Source organism: Austrofundulus limnaeus, unplaced genomic scaffold, assembly GCF_001266775.1.
Source record: "Austrofundulus limnaeus strain Quisiro unplaced genomic scaffold, Austrofundulus_limnaeus-1.0 Scaffold619, whole genome shotgun sequence".
Classification (NCBI taxonomy): Eukaryota; Metazoa; Chordata; class Actinopteri; order Cyprinodontiformes; family Rivulidae; genus Austrofundulus; species Austrofundulus limnaeus.
Genome location: NW_013953021.1, coordinates 198,231 through 212,479, shown reverse-complemented (window position 1 = coordinate 212,479; position 14,249 = coordinate 198,231). Strand labels below are relative to the sequence as shown.

Genomic DNA, 14,249 nt, shown 5'->3' with positions numbered 1-14,249 from the left:
TTTGCTGATTTATATTCTGATTGTGTCTGAAACCATTTCATTTATCCTAATGAGTGTGCGTTTGTGCTATTTATCCTAATGAGTGTGCGTTTGTGCTATTGTAAAAATTAATTTACCAGTTTGTCAATGTTTACTCCAAGAGACACCAGGGTCACAAATGAGCTTCTTTTTTTCATTTTCAATATATTTCTGGTTTTATCTTACAGAGTTCATCTTTCTAACAGACACATTTGTTTAAGTTGTGATATTGCAAGTGTTGCTAATTTTGAAAATCAGGTTCATCAGGGTGTCTCAGTGCCAGCAGAAATGTACTTTAATTTTAAAATGAACACTGACAAACTGATCATACAAAACAAGGTATAAGAGGTGTAAACTGGAAAACAGCGTTATTTGTGAATCCTCCAAGAATAAAAAAAAATAACTTATTAATGAGAGTTAGATTAATTTCAGGATATTTTTATCTTTTAATCTCTACATGTCCTGTTTCCTCTTTTCCATTTGTCATTAGAGACACTCCCACATGAGGAATGAGTCATGTTTGCAGGCTCCCACAGTAAATCTTTGTGACATTGTAATAACACCTTTATGCGTCTCATCTGCTGAAACAAATTTCTCTACTCAAACAGAAACTGCTTCAGATTTGTCAAATTGTAGAAAAAAAAAGATTTTGTCAAAAATCTGCCATAATTCTTCATGAGCATCTATTTCAAAAAAACTTTCTCTTTCCAGCTGTTTTTAGCTTGTTTGTTTGATCAGTGGACAAATAATATCCCACCCTGTTGGTCCCATCTGCCACCCCAAAGTCCCCAAGGGCCACAGCTCTCCTGCATCACAGCAGAGTTGGAAAGTTTAGAAGTGATCAGAGGTGGAGGGGGTGCACAGTCACCTCCTCTCCTGACACAAACACCTCCCTCCCTCCTTCCCTTCATGCTCAAAAGGAAACTCCTGCAGTCTAGTGAGTGTTCCCCGAGTGACAGGATTCTCTCCAGGAAGTTTGATGTTGAAATTAAAGCCGTGGGATTTTTATTTTATCTTTTTCTGTGYATAAAGTCACGAGAACCATGTAGCAATGCAGGAAACCTTATTTTTTCATTTATTTTTAGTGTTTATTCTAACTATCCTTGGTGCTGAGAGATGGACTTTGACACGGGACGACGCAATGGGATCCTTCGTTGAAGATCAAGGTTTGCATCCTGAAACGTTTTTAGAATTGGACAGTCTTCTCTATTGTTCTKTGCCTAAATATTCCTAAAAGTATGTGTTCTCCTTTTTGTACTTTTACAGTTTTATGCACAACCAAATATCTTCAGAAGTGAAATGCTGTAATGATTTTATTTAGTTCAGAACATTTATCTCAATCACCGCGAATCTAAAAGGCATCCTCTCATTGCCAGTCTTATTGCATTCTACTTCAGATTAAAGAATAAAATTATAAACGGATTATTGACTGAAAGAATGTTTCAATATTTGCCCCTGATCTGAGCTTCATATCCTCCATGTTGCCGCTCTAATCTTCAAAACTGGTCTGACTGACAGGACAATGAGCGGCTTTACTTCAACCGGTTTTTTTTTTTTCAAGACCCTGTAAGACTTTCTGAGAAAGTTAAAAACCTTCCTAAAGGGTTTTTAAATTAGACAAAAAAAAAAAAGCTGTTTGTAAGCAAACAAGTGAAACAAAGTCGGCGAAGGCCCGTCCCACACATACACAGGTAGCTCAGGTATTACTTGTGGTTTAGCCTTCAGGACTGTAGAAGACACTCCTTATGACTGTGCTGAACTGTCAAAACATGTCCATAAAATCTGAAGACAGTTTGAATTTGCATGATGTTCTGGCTGCTTTCACCGTGACCCCAAGACCTAAATAAAAATAGGAAACAATTTTTAAAAACTGTAAAACTTGATGTTAGCTGAACCTTTTAAGCTGATACCTTCAGAGTTTGGGTTTGACAAAAGCGAAGGAAATGCCTCTCTCTGTCGGCTTTTCCTGCAGGAAGAAGCTGAACTGTGATCTAAAGTTGGAAAATGACGACAGGACAAGAGCAGGAAACCCAGACATTTCCCAGATATGCCGCCCTCAGGGTTTCTTTGTCTTCTWAACATCTTTGAAGCTTTGATTTGAGCAATTTGATGACTTACTCTTTGAATCGTTTTGTTTTGTCTATTWTTTTGACTCGCATCTCAGCAGATATTAGGCCTTCGTAATCATTCTACAGACAGCGACGGCACGTGTAACGTCTAAAATCACATAAACACTCACCTGTCTGCCAACTTATTTCAATAAAAACTGCTCGTTTCTCGTCTCGGCATCATGCAGCTGAGTCAGAGCAGCAATTACAACAATCWGACTCGAAGTCTGGTTTCAGCTCCGAGCATCAGGTGGGCCCTCGTCATTTCTCCAGCGTGTTGGAGCAGCTTGGGGTAGTCTCATAAAAATACCTGCGGCAGCACCGATGAACTGCTGCTCAGCTCCTCGCTCTGAGTCGCTCTGAATGAGTGAGCTGGCTCCAGRTGAGGTGGCCATCAGTAAAACTGGGAATAAAAGCTGATGTCTGTCTTTGGCTGTACTGCAGCAGACTGTGATTCAGTGTTGAGCTGAAAGCGAGGACAAATAGATGTGTGGTTGTGTTCTGTCACTGAGTAATGTCACCGTCTCCATCACTTCTCCCTGTGCTGTTTGGAGCACCACACTGTGGTACACATGGGTCTTACAACTGTAACAACTTTAAACCTGAATTCAGAAACAGAATTTGTCATAAAAGCATTTAAAATGTTGGTATAGACACTATCTTACTTTTAACTATGTACCCAAACAGAGTTAATCTATTGTTAATGAACATTTGATAAATCAATACATAATAAACCTATACATTTAGCAAAATGTCTTRTAAATCACTGGACAACTTTTATAGAAATTTTCAGAAAGTAACCATTGAATGCACATCTACAATTTTTTGAATTTCAGCATCAACTTGTTTCAAAATGGCCACCACAGCTAATCAATCACAACAAATAAAAATGATCATAAACTCAATCATTGCTGTATACTAAGCAAAAAGTTATGTGCAGCTCATAGTTTTCTGCAACAAGTAATCCGAGAACTTTTATAGTCAACCCTCTTTCAGCTAAATATCTCATGATATTACTGTTTATTAGTTTTTTTGACAGAATTTTTGTTGGAAGTTTGTTGAGGTATTAAAAACCTAAAACTTATGCCACAGAATTGTTTCTGCAGTTTAATATGACTTATTTTTGGTTTTGTAGCATATCAAAACTGCATTTTTGATACAAATAGCATATAACATCAAGCGTGGACTTAGACTTTGATAGTACGTGTGAGAGGGTTTGATAGTGTATGTGAGAGCAAGTTTGAATTATGGCCTGAAGGGCCTCTCATAGATAAGAGMCAATCAAAGTTTAATTTCAAGCAGARGTTTTACCTGAATTCCTCCCCTGCATTGTTGTGTTTGCGTTTAKTTTACAAACGTGACCACAGCTGTTGTATCTTTTGGTCCCTTCAGGTGGTGTTTGTGTCGGTGGAAGTCATGGAGCATGAGCTGAACTGCAGCTCCCTCTGTGAATCTCCACTGTGCTTCATCCAGTCTGGAGTCAGCAGGCAGGACAGCGTGGACATTCTGCAAAAACTATGCAGTCTGAACTCTGTAAGCTTTTTCTCAAGCGCTCGCATCAGTACACGTTTCATCACAACAGATACACAGATATGCTACACGTATGTTATTTGAGATACCCAGGAGGTATTTATGAAGTACTCTTTAGTGATGCATTTTACACTTTCACATAGTGCTGAAAGCTGGGGTGTAAGATAAGAGGTTATTTTCTACCGATCTGGTCAAGGATTCCAATCTGGAACATGGAGWTCAAGTCACCTACTTCATGTCATGTTCCTTCAAGTTCAGCTGGCTCATTTTCTGGTTGCTCTCTGCTGAAAGAGAAACTTGTAAGTAAACACTGTTATCATAAATTGTTTCAAATAGATGGTTACACTGTGCTATTTAAAAAAATCATGAAAGATTATAACTTTGATAGTAACCCATGTCAGACTGTACGATTGCAAATTTAAGAAACGACTCTTCGGTTTTGTGCTGCAAAATCTGCAGACACTAAACATGAGAATAAGACYGACGAGAACATTTTTGTTTAGCTTTTCGTTGGGATGAAGACGTGYGCTGCAGCAGCAGTCATATTGTGAATTTTTTTTACAAAATGACACTGCTTGATTTTTGATGTCTTTGTTCGTGAGAGAACTGAATCAGCAGGTGGGAATGTCRTGCTTAAAGCACAGAATACCAACTCGAGCTCACAACTAAAGATTTTCTTTCCAGTCATTCACAATAACACACATATTTGAAAACTGACTAGAACATCAATCAGAACATTAGCTTGACCATTTCATCCTCTGTAAATAACACACATTCATACCTATGTTCAGTTAATATTAAAAAATGTTCATGAAATCATCCCACCTTTGTCCATTCTTAYATGCTTGCAGCTTAGTCATGTTTATGTTGGCAGAGTTGTAAAGTAACAAAGTAAAAGCACTTTGTTACTTTATCTAGGTAGACATTTGGTTTTCTATACTTTACTTGAGCATTTTTTTTCAGACAACCTCCCTTTTCCCCATGTTTCATCAAAATAAAATATTTTTCAGTTATCTGTACTTCTACATCTTACATTAAAAAAGCATGAAGAGTAGAAAGTCATTACTCTTATTTCATTTTGGCTTGTTTTCATTCCAGCTTAATGTTAAAAAAAGGAAGAAAAATCGTTCCAGAAAAATAACAGTTCTCAGATGAAGTGAATTTAATTTAGGATGAATGAAAAGTATAAATAAATACCATTCTGGCCCCCAATTTATTTGTATGATCCATCACACCTGTAGCTGAAACGGGTAGACTAATGTATTTTACATTTTTCAACCTTAACATTTTAATTTAACATTATTTTCATTATGACTTTTAAAAAATGTTTTTATGTCATTTTAAACTCCAAAAATTCCCTCTATACTTTAACTTTTAATACGTAAATAGATTTTATGTCAGAAATTTACTTTTGATTCTTATGTACAGATAATGTTAGATACTTTAAAATTTTGCTTGAGTAATATTCTTAGAGGTTGACTTTAACCAAAGACATTTTGCAATAAGACACTTAAGTATCACTTTGAGTTTTATACAACACTGTAGGATAGATACCAGTTTCCACCAATGCAGCCCAGTGCACTGCTTAATTTGGCATCRCTCTATTTCTTATTGATTTTTAGCTTTTATGTCTTGTTTTTGTTCATGTACTTTTTAACACAAAGTGCACAAAGATTGAATGTACGACAGGTAAAGTATGCACTGTATATGCATCCATGCCTGTTTCCTTGTTTATTATTCCACTGGAGTGGACAGCTGACTAGGAAAGGTCAGGTGAGGTAAAGGGAGTGGACTGCTGAAGCTATGTTTAGCATCCCTTCTGACACAGATGCCTTTAAGAGAAGAGGGAGCAGGTCTAACACCAGAAGAAGGCGGGCAAGACWAGTGTAACGTGACATTCTAACATAAAAAAACTTGAGGCAGTGGGAGTTAGTAAACACAAACAAGCCTATTTCTCCTTTCACTACAACACAAAGACATGAGGTGAGTTTGCTTTTTGCCTTTTTTTGTGGTAATTCATGCATGCGTTAACCTCAGTGTTACAACTTCCAAACAGAAGAAAAGTTTGTACATTGTTGTAGCAATGTTTGATATGAAAAATCAGCATTTAAAAAAATTATGTGCTTCATTCCTATGATCTTAGGTTAGCAAAAACTGCAGCTAAAATGAAATATTCCAATGAAACCCAACACTGTGTGTTGCTTTTCGTGGATGTAGATGACAGACAAGTGTTTTAAAACCCAACAGAGTTGGACAAAAATACAATGAGCTGAGCCAACCTGTTCCATAAAATGCCACCTGTTTTTATCCTACCCAGATATGGCCACTGCTGCCACCATCCTGTCTAAGGAGCAGCTTCTTTGCCCCATCTGTTTGGACGTGTTCAACCAGCCCGTCTCCACTCCGTGCGGGCATAACTTCTGCAGGGACTGCATTCAGCGGTACTGGCAGAGCGCCAGTCTGCCACAGTGCCCCATGTGTAAACAAAAGCTGTACAAGAAGCCTGACCTGAAAGTTAACACCTTCATATCCGAAGTGGCCTCTCAGTTTAAGAAGTTCTGGGAAAATAAATACAAAGAAGGAGGCGACACGATGAACCTGCCAGTGTGCAGTAAAGGTGAAGTTTCTTGTGACGTGTGCACTGGGAAAAAGGTGAAAGCGTTTAAATCCTGTCTGGATTGTTTGGCTTCATTCTGCGAGACTCATCTGGAGCCCCATCATGTCCTTGCCACGCTCCAGAACCACCGGCTGATTGCCGCCAAGATGAGCATGCAGGACAGAGTGTGTAAGAAGCACGAGAGCCTTCTGGAGCTGTTTTGTCACACTGATCAGATGTACGTGTGCCAAGTCTGCATCCTTAAAGACCACAAGGCCCACCTCACAGTCCGCATAGAGCATGAAAGCCAGAACAAAAGAGCTCAAATTAGAAACTTAAACGTGGAGGTACAGGGAATGATCCAAGATCTCAAACAGAAAATCTGTGACATCAAACAAAACATTCAGCTTAGTAAGAAAAACATGGAAAAAGAGATCGAGGAGAGTTTACAGATTTTCAACAATCTGCTCCAAATTGTTCAGCAAGGCCAAGCCGAGGTGGCTGAGGTGATCAAAGCAAAGCAAAGGCAAGTCGAAACCAGGGACAGTGGGATTATAATGGAGATGGAGCAGGATATTGACCAGCTGAGGCACATAAGCACTGAGCTGGATCTGCTTTCAAGCACCAGTGATGATCTCYACCTTCTCCGGAGCTTTCCAGCTTTTTCAACAGTGCCAGCCATCACTCTTTGGTGCAAAACTCGTGGACAAAGTGTGGAATACGTGGGAACAGTGAGGAGAGCGATCAGGACAATTGCATGTCAGGTTGAGGAAACAGTGAAAGCTGAGGTGAAGAGGCTTTGCCAGGCTGAATTTCAGAGGGCAAAGTCCTGTGCCGTGGACCTGACTTTGGATCTTGACACGGCTCATCCCAAACTGGTGCTGTCTGAAAACAAAAAGCAGGTCCATCACGGCGACGTGGCTGTCAGCTGCCATGACACCCCAAAGAGGTTTTACCCCTGTGTTAGTGTTTTGGCCAAGGAAGGTTTCGCCTTTGGCAGGTTCTTTTATGAGGTCCAGGTGAAAGGGAAGACAGAGTGGGATGTTGGAGTGGCACTTGAATCTGTCAACAGGAAAGGAGGGAACATGTTGAACCCTGAGAGAGGCTATTGGACCCTGGGGATGAGGCAGAACGGGAGCTACTGGGCACTCAACAGCCCTCCTGTGCACATACCACTGGTGGAAAATCTCCAGAGGGTCGGGGTGTATGTGGATATAGAGGGGGGACAAGTGTCCTTCTACAACACTGATACTTGTTCTCATGTCTACACGTTCATTGGATACACGTTCGGTGAAAGACTCTTGCCTTACTTCAACCCACGACGGAATCATGGTGGGGTCAACTCGGCTCCTCTTGTCATCTTGCCCGTGAACATCTAAATTACCAGAACATTTGATCTTTTTCTGTTGCTTTATTGATGACAGAAACTTTCTGAAAAAAAGTTGCAAGCCTGTTTTGCTGTTTGTTTCTGAATTTACCTAATAAAATGTTTTCCAAGATGAACTTGTGCCTATATATATTCTTGTTATTACGTCTATTTTCAAGGAAAGAGTGACTTCTGAACACATTTATCAGTAGTCACACAAATGAGCTATATTAAGCTGTGATTTTATAAGAGCTTTGAAAACTYGTGTCTGTGTGTGCAGCTGGCAGCGGAGCTCCCGAGACGTTCGTTATCTTCAGTGCTAAGAGCAGTCGTCTGGACGCTCCTGTCCTGTGGCGTCCTGTCGGCGTTCTGCTTTCTGATTTTCACCCTTCGCTTCAGAAACAACAGGTAGAGCAAGAAGCATAGAGCAGCATTCAAGTTTGAATACATAGAGTCATTATAGTGGTCAGTAACTGCAGATTACTTATAGTCACTTACAGTTTGATGTTTGTGTCGATTCGTCAGGATAGTGAAGATGTCCAGTCCCAACCTGAATGTGCTGACTCTCTTTGGAAGCGTCCTCACTTACATCAGTGGTTATCTTTTCGCCATCGATGAACAAGMTTTGGCAGAAACTGGAACATCTATAGATGTGCTGCAAGTAGGTATCCATTTATGCTTCTTTTGCTGGATTTATATGATGAGTTATGATGATTACAATAATGTGTCCTACAGGCTCGGACATGGACATTGTGTCTTGGAAGTACCCTGGTGTTTGGACCRATTTTGGGGAAGACGTGGAGGCTCTACAGAGTGTTCACACAGCGAGTGCCTGATAAGAGAGTGGTAGGCATTCGTGTTCATCTGGTTTCCAACCYTGATTTTAAATTATTTACTCTTTTAAAAGCTGCTTTAGAGACAGAAATAAAGCAAACAGCTTGGTGGAGTCTCATGTCCAACTTCGGTATAACAAATAAACAAGTGGAAGTATAGCTGTGGTCATTGTGTTGCTGGCATCAGTTTGAATTATGGAAGTATTGAGAAGTGTTGCATTAGGTAAAAGTATTGCAATATTTCATATTTGTTACCCCTTGCAGATGCAACACCAGCTTTTCACAGTGTTTGATCACACTCTGAGCTCATGCAAGCTCTGTCAGCTCAYATAAATACATTTTCTTAATATCCTTTATGATAAGTTGATAAAAATCAAAATGCTGGTTTTTTTCAGTGCCTCGTGTTATTCTGAATAACCTGAGGAACCTGATTAATCTGTGTATCATGAATAACTTGTGTAATCTGGATTTTGATTCACTAAAGTTGTACTTGGACTAACTTTTGATTTCCAGAGCAACAAAACAATAAAAGCAATGTGATATGTAGCATGTCTGAGAAATTTTGCTTTTTAATAATAATTAAGTTTGTTAGAAAAACATAATTGTGTATGACTGTGACATGATTACTAATTGACATAATTGAATTCGGAGCCACAGAGTCATCTAAAACAACAACACTCCTGCTTCTGGGTGAACAGATTTTGGTTTGATTGTGTATTCTTGTTCTTGTTTTGTCTCAGATCATCCGGGACATCCAGCTGATCGGACTGGTGGTTCTGCTCGTCCTTGTGGACATCCTGGTTCTCACAGCCTGGAACCTCTCAGACCCCATCAGGTGTTCCCGATCTGTCAGAGCTGTTGTCAAGGTAGAATTCAATGTGTAATGTGTACATAAAACTCACAAATGAAGCAGATTATTATTTGATTACTTTTTGCTGTTAACTAATTAATATAACATTAGACTGCAGAGAAGCAAAATAAGCTAATTTTTCTATCTAAAATTATCGAGTGTTTTCTGGTGGGAAAAAAATATTTTTTGGTTTCCATTGCTGCAGGTGGTGGAGAGAGATGTTTTCTCCTCTTTGTCTCAGCTACACTCTTGTTCCTCTGAACACCCAAGTATTTGGCTCATCATGATTGCCTTCCAGAAAGTAAGCACCRTGTGCTCAGTCTCTATTAACTACAYTCATAATRTTATKCAAATTTATTGTCGTCGCAATGACATTTTATTCAATCACATTAAATAGTTGTATTTTCCAAATGCACTGTAATGTATTACAACTTATAGAAAAGAAACCTTGGAATGTATATTTGCAGAGATTGACATGAGTCTTTGAATTGCACTAAGGTTGTTTGATTAAAAATAAATCAAATGCAACAAAAACTCTTGTAGGTTAAAATGAAATTGGAAAGACTCATAACCAAACCATGATTATATTTTATGTATTATCATGTGTTTTGGGGTAGAAAAATGCAGTAAGTGAGTATCTAAATGAGTACCTAAAATGTACTCTAAAATTTTGTTTCTGTTTGTCTGAATGAGGCATTTTAAGCTAAATAACATAAAAACCATTAATATTTGCTTTGAGCACAAGCGCTATAGTTTACATCTTTATATTGCAGTAGAAACAATGATAATCAACAATGACAAAACTCGTTTTAACATGTTAATTTCATAGTTATTTGACTTTTTTACAATTTTCCTCACCTCTTCATCCAGGGTTGTCTTCTCCTTTACGGCACCTACCTGGCYGGACTGACCAGCAATGTCAGCCATCCTCCAGTCAACCAGTCTCCCACCATCATTACWTTTGTCACCCTGGTGACCTTCTTCTCTGCTGTGGCCATCCCCGTGTCCATCTTTCTGCAGGCCTGGCCCAACCTGGTCTACAGCACTGTGGCYGGAGCCATCTTCATCTGCACACTGGCCACCAACTGCATGCTGTTTGTGCCGCAGGTTAGAAACAAACACCAACAGATATGAGGCATTAATGTCAAMATAATGTTTCACAACGCATACTTAGTGTAGAAAGCATGACCCTTTCAGTCTTTGAAAAGAGCCCTGTTTTAGTCAGAGCTGTCGTCAAAGAGCCGATCAAACAGTAACTGTAGGAAGACAGACCAGCTGTGTGAGCAAACAYGTTTCTCTTTCTCTTACTCAGGGGAGGAAAACTAATAAATTTTAAAGGTGACCGTTGTGCTCACAGCTGAAGTTTCGGTGCATGTCAGCAGAGGATGACTCACACAGGAGCTGTCTAGGAGTCAATTTGTCATAAACGGCTGCAAACAGCTTTATGACTCTCCAAGAGACTGTTGAGGGTTTATCTTAACGTAAAGGAATGCATCACCTGTGAAACAGAAGGAAATATTAAARCRATAACCCGTGTGCCCAAAYCCAGCATTCTCTAAAGGCCAGCTCAGATTTCCCAACAAAAGATTTACAATCATCAGTTTGTACAGCATGTTGAACCAGCACAACATGCAGATTTGATATTTTCTAAAGCATCCAACTTGTCTATGTGCAGCTGACCCAGTGGAGGCAGTTTGAGGAGGACCAGAACAACCAGAGTCAGATGGCCAAGTACTTCAGCAGCCCCAGTAAGAGCCAGGCRTCCATGTACAGCCAGGATGAGATCTACTACCTGCTGGGAGAGAACAGCTCCATGAAAAAACTCTTGAGTGAGGTAATCTACTGCTGTTATTGGTGACATCTGCATTTTATTAGTTCGTTTGTATGTGGGGGCAGATAGATCTTGTTTATTGACTCGTTGACAGAGTTATTGCTGCGCAAATTGAACCGTTGATGCCCAAGACAGTTTATAAAGCCAACTCATGATAATACCGGTTGGTTTGTGGTTGGTTGTCGTGCATCACTTTTTTTGTTTTCTGGGGCAATAAATGATTTAGGCAAAAGGAAGACACTGAAGAGTGATATTAGGACCTGATTTGACTTTACTCTAAATCTGGCCAATGATGTCATTATGATTTCTAAGCCAAATCTTTTGGGGTTGACCTACCAATGAATGGTCAACAAATTAAGTCGATTGTTCCCTTTTTTTACACAAATGTTATTGTTCACACSTGAGCACACTAAACCAATTAGAAGGGAACACCTGTTGTCATACTGTAGGTACATGTTAAAACACATGACTGGAACACAGAAGTTGAAGCCACACAGAATGAGCACTCCTTCTGGTCGGCAGGATGTAGCACAATTTTGAAGTTCTGCCCCTCCATGTGAACAAATATTACATTTTTCTGACAAATAAATAAATAAAATTATGCAGCATTTTTATTTACAGGTGTTGGCAATTATAATTCACATGGCTCTTATGTTGCTGCTGTATGTTCAAATACGCATTTTAATTTCAGTTAGTTAAATAGGGGCTTAAAAATGTACAGTGTATCAGACATTTTGGTTTCAATTTCAGACAATGGAAGTTAACAAAGATGCTTTATTTTTGTCAAGATAGCGTCTCACCTAGACATGTGTCAGCTAAAAATATCAGTCTTTTTAATTTTGCAGCTGTTCAGAAAAATCATAGAGAATTTGGATTTTAAGCACTGAGGTTAAAAGTTTAAATATGTTAAGCATGAATCAAAAAAGTTGAGATAATTATAATTCAAAGACAACATTCTACACAGACCAGTTTTCTCAGTTTTTAATGTAATTGTGTGTTGTACATAACTATCTGACATATTTATGACTCCAATTGTTTACACAGTTTTTTCTTCACTTTCTCAGAAGAATGCTGCCATTGACAGCCTTCAGGAACAGGTAAGCAACGCCAAGGAGAAACTCCTGAGACTTATGACAGCGAGCCAGCTCCTCGAGGACGAGGACATGGATTCTTCACCCACTCAGCTCAACTCCTTCTCCACCAAGACCACTGAACTTCGTTCAGAAAGCCCCTCTTCTTCCTTTTTATTCCAGAGGGAAACCAAATCTAGACTTTCAGAACATCWTCTGTTGAATAACCCACCTTTTCCCCATGTTTCATCAAATGTGGTTAAACCTTCCTGTGATTCTGCCTCTGTCCAAAACCCCTCCCTCCCTCTGTCTGTTTCACCCTCCATCGCAGAGGATACTCACACAAGTGAAACCCAGAGAGACGTTTCAGTTTCTGGACATGCAGACAGAGACACAGCTCTGTCCAAAGAGGACAAGGATCTCAAGCGTCCTCTCACTTTTCCTTGCAGGACAGCAGAGGAAACAGTTCACTTTGTCACCTCTCTCCAAAACCGTAGACGACTGAACTCCCAAGTGGGGATGTTTCTCAAAAACAATGACCTAACCTTGCAGGTGGGACCAAATGCCAAACTGACTGGTTTYGTCAGCAGCGAACAGCTGCAGGAGATCCTCCAGGAGCTGAGCTTGGATGCAGTCTCAGAGACCACCTTTAGATCTCCTGGTCAGGCCTTAAGGACACCCCCACAGCTAAAACCGACCCCTCTGTCACCCCGCTCCCCTCATCCTCCCATCCCCTGTGAATACCCCATCATATCCCCCTACGCAATGAGAAAACGGCGGCCACCTTTTAACACCTCCAGAAGATGTTTGCCCCCTTCTTGCTTCTACACAGTCTCAGAGGTCCCAAACTGCAGAAAGACACATGTCAACTGGGGTCACCAAAACCCAGGGAGCCATACTGTGAATGAAACACTCCTTCATGATACCAACCATGAGGTACAAAAGGAAAATGAGGAAAAAGTGGAAGCCAAAGACAAACAGGAAGAAACTGGAACATGTCAAAGATGCATTTCGAGGTCTGAAAAATGCTCAGTGTGGCATTGCGCCGGGCCTGAGACGAAGGTGGGTGGTAAAGGCGAGCGKCGCAGTCACCACATACGAGACTCAAGTGGTTACTGGGACTCAGACTCAAGCAGCTCCACAGATTATTGCTACTATCATCGTCCTTACTGTGACTCTTGCCTGCAGCGAGGCTCACTGCTGTGCTCAGACAGCTCCTCGGACTCCTCCGACAGTGAATATGATGACTGCACCAACCTCTACCACTCCTCATCCCGCCCCGTGGTGTTCAAAGATGACATCAAACCCACTTTAGTGTGATGAAATGTTTACTGGATGTTATAACTTTGTACTGTACTACACATTTTTACAACTTGAATTCACATTTGACAGGCAAACACAAAGATTCTGTTTTTATACTGAGAGATAGTTTGAACCTCGTATTTTAATGGGGAAGTGTTTTTATTTTTTATTGTTTTTTGAAGAGTAGAGTGATTTTCTTGAAACTTTCAACAACGGACTGAACTGTATTTTATTTATTTGTTTTTGCAATTTTTAAACTTGCAATATTTATAGCTCAAATGCAGAATTTTTTTACATTAGTCAGCTTTAATAATTTTATCAAAATGAGTAGAGATGACAAASACAGCTGTAAAAAGAGACCGTGGCAAAATGTGCATTCTAACTAATGTGCAAAAGGTGTATTTATTTAATTTTTATTTGTGCATGTTTTGGTATTAAATACTTTACTTTACGAGTGCTTCTGAGTAAATATGCCAACGTAGAAATTCAGTCAGTGACAGATAGAGAAAAGGCCTAACAAGCCAAAGATAACCATAAAACTGGGTAAGAAGAAGGTCTGTACCTGGTATCAGCATGGTACCATATAGGCCAACTACTGGGTTTGTCACAAATGTTACCCAGGTACCTATTAAGCATGGGCTTTATAATGTTTTCCATCCATCCATCCATCCATCCATCCATCCATCCATCCATCCATCCATCCATCCATCCATCCATCCATCCATCTATCCATTGTCTTCACCCA

General features: G+C 39.8%; 2 protein-coding genes across 2 annotated transcripts in view; both read left to right on the top strand.

Moving 5' to 3' along the window:
* gpr156 (G protein-coupled receptor 156) overlaps positions 1-13,961 on the top strand; it is a 17,313-nt gene extending 3,352 nt beyond the window's left edge. The window contains exons 2-11 of the mRNA XM_014027150.1: positions 1,104-1,184; positions 3,519-3,659; positions 7,899-8,026; positions 8,144-8,279; positions 8,354-8,464; positions 9,192-9,317; positions 9,507-9,602; positions 10,172-10,408; positions 10,977-11,135; positions 12,197-13,961. Coding sequence (XP_013882604.1) covers positions 3,543-3,659; positions 7,899-8,026; positions 8,144-8,279; positions 8,354-8,464; positions 9,192-9,317; positions 9,507-9,602; positions 10,172-10,408; positions 10,977-11,135; positions 12,197-13,522 — 2,436 coding nt within the window. The 5' untranslated portion in view covers positions 1,104-1,184; positions 3,519-3,542 and the 3' untranslated portion in view covers positions 13,523-13,961. The remainder of the gene's footprint in view (positions 1-1,103; positions 1,185-3,518; positions 3,660-7,898; positions 8,027-8,143; positions 8,280-8,353; positions 8,465-9,191; positions 9,318-9,506; positions 9,603-10,171; positions 10,409-10,976; positions 11,136-12,196) is intronic.
* LOC106531320 (E3 ubiquitin-protein ligase TRIM39) lies at positions 5,272-7,751 on the top strand. Its single transcript, XM_014027151.1, has 2 exons — positions 5,272-5,639; positions 5,974-7,751. Exon 2 carries the CDS (start codon positions 5,976-5,978, stop codon positions 7,629-7,631), a length of 1,656 nt encoding a protein of 551 aa, XP_013882605.1. The 5' UTR covers positions 5,272-5,639; positions 5,974-5,975; the 3' UTR covers positions 7,632-7,751.
* Positions 13,962-14,249: the final 288 nt, after the last annotated feature.